The sequence below is a fragment of the Zingiber officinale genome, chromosome 7A (assembly GCF_018446385.1).
Source record: "Zingiber officinale cultivar Zhangliang chromosome 7A, Zo_v1.1, whole genome shotgun sequence".
NCBI classification, from domain to species: domain Eukaryota; kingdom Viridiplantae; phylum Streptophyta; class Magnoliopsida; order Zingiberales; family Zingiberaceae; genus Zingiber; species Zingiber officinale.
Genome location: NC_055998.1, coordinates 100,246,818 through 100,253,280, shown reverse-complemented (window position 1 = coordinate 100,253,280; position 6,463 = coordinate 100,246,818). Strand labels below are relative to the sequence as shown.

At 35.3% G+C, this 6,463-nt stretch overlaps 1 protein-coding gene across 1 annotated transcript; it reads right to left on the bottom strand.

The window, feature by feature from the left end:
- Positions 1-339: 339 nt before the first annotated feature.
- Positions 340-3,546, bottom strand: LOC122001909 (receptor-like cytoplasmic kinase 176). Its single transcript, XM_042556891.1, has 6 exons — positions 3,158-3,546; positions 2,414-2,760; positions 2,111-2,246; positions 1,824-1,966; positions 1,619-1,742; positions 340-1,015 (listed from the first exon to the last, which is right to left on the bottom strand). Exons 1-6 carry the CDS (start codon positions 3,186-3,188, stop codon positions 651-653), a joined length of 1,146 nt encoding a protein of 381 aa, XP_042412825.1. The 5' UTR covers positions 3,189-3,546; the 3' UTR covers positions 340-650.
- Positions 3,547-6,463: the final 2,917 nt, after the last annotated feature.

The following is a 6,463-nucleotide window of genomic DNA, read 5'->3' as shown; positions in this document are numbered from 1 at the left end:
ATTGCCAGAAAAGTCAATCCAAAAAAATAATTCTCATTTCCATAGACAATATTTATTTCAGTCCGTAGAAATGTGATGAGCATAAGTGTAATTAGAATTACACTTTTAAATAGGTATAAATTATACTCTAAAAATATACTCGGTAGAGAGAAAATCAACTACCTCCAAAACTAATCGGATAAGATTTGAACAAATGCATTTATTTTATAATAGGTAAAATTTTCTAGCATAATAAAAAAGAAAAACTTATATTGAATGACCAGTGACTCCATCGTCTACATATTTTAGTTATTTAGTCTCATAGTTAGGTAAGCACTTCATTGGTAGAGCAAAAGTAACTGAAGCACAAAGTGAACCATCCATTAACACACAACCAAAGGCCAAATACACTAGCAAAATCAAATGGTGAAACCAATAGCTTCGCCTAGTCAACCGAGTGGCGAGTGCTATAGACTCACCATCGAGAAGATGACGAACAAGAGAGAGCTGTACACAGTCAGGGGGCATAGATTGCTCACGAGATATGAGATGACATTTTGAGGTTTTATTCACTTGGTATAATAAGGGGAAGCTGCAGTGATGGGTTGAGCAACCTTTCCTAGGGAAATTTCATCTGATCTTCTACAAAACAACTGGGGTGAATCTTCTTATTACGGATGCTTTACAAGACTCAACTTGTGTTCACTGTGAGGGTTTCGGGCGATGTCTTTAGCATCCTGAAGCTGTTCCAGGGCAGTTACCACTTGGTCCATGGTTGGCCTGCGCCTTGCTTCCATGGATAAGCACTGGAGGGCAAGCGTGGCAGCCTTTTGTGCTCCTGCAAGAGCGTACTGCCCTCCTAAGCGCGTGTCCAAGACACGAAATATCCTTCTCTTGCTTGTAAGGAAAGGCTTCGCCCACTCCACCAAATTTTGTTCTCCTGTTGGACGGTTCTTGTCCACCGCACGTCGTCCAGACAATAACTCTAGAAGAACAACTCCAAAGCTATACACATCGTTTTTGGAAGTCAAATGGCCTTTCATAATGGAAATAAAATGAAACTTCCATCAGTACATTTTCATGCTCAAACATCAATCATATATGGCATGCATAAGCTTTGTCCAATATATTTGTAAGGAAAAAAAGAAACAGATTAAGAAAATAGAATAAGCTAGGCTATTTACCCACTGGATTGATTAGCCCATAACACAGACAAATCTATCTTGACAACCATATTATGTCCAACGTATCCAGTAAATGCAAAAATGGTAATGATACATCTGAAATTTTGACGTTGAGGTTACATTACTTTAGAAATAATCTATCTGCTAATCTTTTATGTACATCTAAAATCGACTTGCTAAATCAACATGGAAATACAGCAACTTCGCAAATTGAACATGCTCCACATGAGAATTCAATGAGGTGTGAACAAAATTGGATCCATCTAAGCTTGAAAGTTAACAGAAGACACCAATGTGTGAATGGAAAATGAGAAAATAACTAAGAAATGTTTGAACATTAGGCAAGCCATAACTAAGTGGCATAAGAAATAACTGGTTCATTATTTATAAACCATATTACTACTTAAACTTCCTCAAACAAGAAGAGTAGTATCCATCTTGTGCAAGAAGATTACCTGTTGCAAGATATTCAGGAGCTGCATATCCATAAGTTCCCATGACCCTTGTAGATACATGACTTTTGTCACCTGTTGGACCATCTTTTGCCAATCCGAAATCAGAAAGTTTTGCATTGTGGTTCTGAAATCCATAAATAAAATAATGAGTTAGAGATTGCATCAGATTTGAAATATAGATGAAACAAGAAAGAAAGACACTTACTGAATCTAAAAGGACATTAGAAGCTTTAAAATCACGATATATCACTTTTGCCGTGTCACTATGCAAAAATGCAAGCCCTTTTGCTGCTCCAAGGGCAATCTTCATACGCAGTTTCCAAGTGAGTGGTTGAACATAAGAACCCCCTGTATCAATTGGAGATGATGAGAAGAATGTTCCTCCATAACATGGAGATCTATCTATGAGAAAAAAAAGGTGCGATCTTTATAGAATAACAATGTATTACATCTACATAATGGACAGCATACTGATCAAATAGGTATACTTACTCCTGAAGAGGTGGTTCTCTAAGCTTCCTCGAGGCATAAACTCATAGACAAGAAGTCGTTGTTCATCCTCTAGGCAATATCCAATCAGCTTCACAAGATGAGGATGAGACAACTGGCCGAGGAAGTTCACCTCTGCCTACAACAAGATTTGCAGACTTAATCAGATAAAAAAAAATGTATGATGTTTTGCAGAACGCATGGGAGGATTGCTAACAATCTCACATGTGTTGTTTATAAATTCTAAGAGGCATACAAAATGCAGGCACTGAGTAAGGAACCTATGCACTCAGAAATGACACTCACCAACCATTCTCTGTGACCTTGAAAGCCTTCTTGGTTGAGCTTCTTCACTGCAATAACCACACCACTGCCAGGTCTCGTTGGTGTCAGCGTCTGCTCATCGATCCACCCCTTAAACACTGAACCGAAGCCTCCCTCCCCAACCACACTATCCGGTCTAAAGTTCCTGGTGGCTGTTCTCAATTCACTGAAGGTAAACCTCTTTACATTTGCTGACAGCAAGATTTCACCCTCACTGCGGGGAGTGAGAGACCCTGACGCCGCAGAGACCTTGCTGCTAGAACCACTTAACTTATTTATATCTCTGTTACTTTTGTTATAGTTCAGACACAGGCATAAAGTTAGATGTCCTGCAAAATGAAATCAAGAGGAGATGTAAGAAAACAACAAAAGTCGGCCATTATAATGTGTGGAAAAAGAGTTTGCCAGAAGATGCAATGGATCCAAACATGGCACATCTTAAACAATATTGGAAAAGACGACAAGATATTTTGTAGCAAAAGATGGAGCTAACTTTAGACTATTGTAACTTTTAGAACTCGTAATTGTTCTCTGTACTTTGCTGCCAAAGAAAGAAACGCCCCAAAATTCATCAACTCCACTACAAACTAACCTAGAAAGTACGAGAAACAAGAATCTTTAGAAGCGTGAAATCCAAAAAATAAGGAAAGCAATAGAAAATCTCAAACATTTGCATCCTACACTACTAATTGAAGCCCAAAGGTAAGATCTGGTAGGGATTCTCACCTTTTGCCCGAGCACACCAGCAATTCCCCATCACAATTTGTAAAACAGCAATGAGATCGGCTCAGCCTCTTTCTCCCCCTTCCCTACACAGCTCAACGAGAAGAGTCCTCACCGATCTGGAAAGAGATTCCCTTTCCCTGCCTATCAAACGTTCCAGCAAGCGAACGCAAAAAGCGATTTCCCCTCTGAGTGCTGACCAATAAAAAGTCGATTCACCGACTTGCGGACCTCCAAACGGGAGCTCCACGGATTCAGCGACGAGGTAGAGATTTGGCGTGGCGAAAGCAAGCAGAGCACAGGGAAGGCGACGCCGCGAGGTGTCTTCACCCGCTGTGTGCGTACTTTCCTTCCACTTTCCCACCTTCGGCGTTGTTGACTCCCCACTGTAGTGTGGAGAAAGGTGAGCGTAGGGTCGCTTGAGGATGCTCTGTTTTATACAAACTACACAGTTTCCTACGTCTCCATTAAATTATAGCCACGTGGACTGTAGGCTACGTTTCTTTTATGTAGTGGATTACTATCACAGACGAGTGTTTGGCTCAGAAGATGAGATGGCACGATGCGGTGGCGGCATTAATGGCGGGCGACGGTCGCGGGTACGTAACGCTTAACGTGGTCGGAGCTTATCTAGGACGCACGGAAACACTATGTGGTTGGGATGGCATCGTTTATGGATTTATACGAAAGGATTTAGTGCATAATGTTGTTTTTTTTTTCCAAAATGAATAAGGCGCCTCATTTTTATAATTTGCATCAAAACGATATTCTACTCATTTGTATCATTACTCAACGTTCTTTAGTATTGTTAGTTATCTCTCATCTAACTTACTCTAACTTACTCGGTCAGACGGGTAGTTATTATAATAACTATTTATTTTTTAAAAAAATATTTATATTATAGTATTAACTTTGTTCATCTATCATTTAATTATAACAGATAAAAATTATAATTATTAATCAGAATTTAAGTGAGATATAATAATTAGAATAGTATAAACAATATTATAGAACAATTAAGTAAGAATACTAAAATAGGGTACTTTTTGAAGTAGAATGGCACTACCTTTGATTTGAAAAACAAAATCCTTTTGATTTTGGCGGCCCATTACATAAAGTCTATTTTATATGAATTTTAAATTAAAATTTTTAAAATGTTTAATATAATTATATAAAAAATTTAAAGTTTGATTAATTTTTTACTAAAATAAAGAAAAAGAAATCTTTTCACTAGACAAAAATATTTATTATAATTAAACGAAAAAGGCATTGGCCGGTGGCGAGATGTGGACGTGCGGCCGTCGCTGTACGGACTCCTGAATTTTTGTTTGATAATATGAAAAAAAATGAAATTTAACTTCTAAAAGAGAAATTAAATGAAAAGCGAAGAGAGGTGTGGTTGAAAATGGGAGAAGTGTGGCAGTGGTTTAGATTTTTCGTAGATGCCAGCATTTGCTCGTTCGCTTTTCCTAGGGAGACAAGCACATCACGTGAGAAGCCTGGAGAGATTAAAGTTACTAAAGTAGCATTAGTAGAGTCAAAATCTACTTCGACTATCATTAGGAAGGAAAAAAAAAAGAAAAAGAAAAAGAACAAGAAAGAAAGTGTATCTTTGTCAACATTTTTGATGAAAGATAGTGGTGAGATATTTGCGAATCTATGGAGGAACAGCTTGCACCTCTTCTGTCGTTGGGTGGACACACTATAAAAATCTCAATTGGATTGTCATTTTTTTTATATATTTTATTTTATGGATTTGGGGATTTTTAATTCCTTGGGCATGTCAATTAAAAGTTGGACTGACGTGGACTCCTCACCTAATTGGAGAAATAAATCTTCTTATTCTTTATTGGGTCAAATTAATATGTTTTCTTCTACTCTTCTTAAATATAAGATTATATTGGTAATTAAAGGATTGAAATTCAAAAGATTTATGGTGGGGTGAGTGTAAACCCTACAAATCACTAAAAAAATAAATATTATTTTGAGATCAATTTTGTGTCGAAAAAATTTTCATTACAGAAAAATTGTCCCCAAACTCTACGACTAAAATAATATATTTGTCATAAATTTTACAATGCTGAATTTGATTTTTGTCACTAATTAATTGAAAATTTATAACAAAAATAAAATTTCTTGCAAAATTGACAAGCATGTATCTGTGATAAATTTTTTTCGTCCCAAATTCAATGACTAATTCAATTTTTATCGTAGATTTTACAACGAAAATACAGTTTGTCACCAAATCTTAAATTCAAATCTAGCGAATTCGTCGACAAATCTCAATATTCATCGCCAAATTTGATAACGAATCTTCAAATTCATCACCGATTTTGGTGACGAATTTAGAAATTCATTGTTGAAATCGATAATGAACCCTGAAATTCGTCGTCAAAATCAACAACGAATCTAGAAATTTCTCATTGATTTTAGCAACAAATCTAGAAATTCATCACTAATTTGACAAAGAATTTTGGGATTCGTCGCCAACTTTAGAGAAAATCATGAATATATATGCCGGCAACAAATCCATTAATTCATCACAAATTATACGACAAATCTACGTTTCATCACGATTTATGATACATTTATGATAATTTAGTGAAGAATAATTTTTGTTGCTAAATTTATCTCAAAATGTAAAAATTTTACCTAGAACTAACTATTTCTGGATTGTATCGTGTTAATACAAAAAATTTCAAACTTGTTTAATACCAAATAAATTCATACACATCATATACATGCATCCTATCTAACATACATCGAACCCATCATATCTAACAACCTACATGCCATATATTCAACCAAATCATAATTTATCCATCAAAATAAAATCATACATCAAATTATCTAACATCAAATTCATACATCACGAAATATTAACATTTTACAAACAGTTTTAAACAAATCAATCCATACATATCTAATATCTAACATTCATACATCACCAAAATCATCATATTTTTCCTTAAGAAACACTTTCTTCTTATTCTTCCAATATTCTTTTTTTCCATCATCAAAATAACAAACAAACAATATCATTGATAACAAAAAAGCAAATAATATATATGAACACAAAATTTAAATCTTACTTCCTCCGACATTGATTTTCATTTTATATCAGCCTTAGTCTCACCAATCATGTTTCAAACAAATTAATAGTATTAATAAAAAATAGAAAAATAAAATGTTCACAATCAAATCATTAATATTCAAAAATACTAATTATGAGACAAATAATATTCATGCAAAAGTCATGAAAAACCATCATTACCATCATCGTCGTCACCACTATTATCACCAAAACCA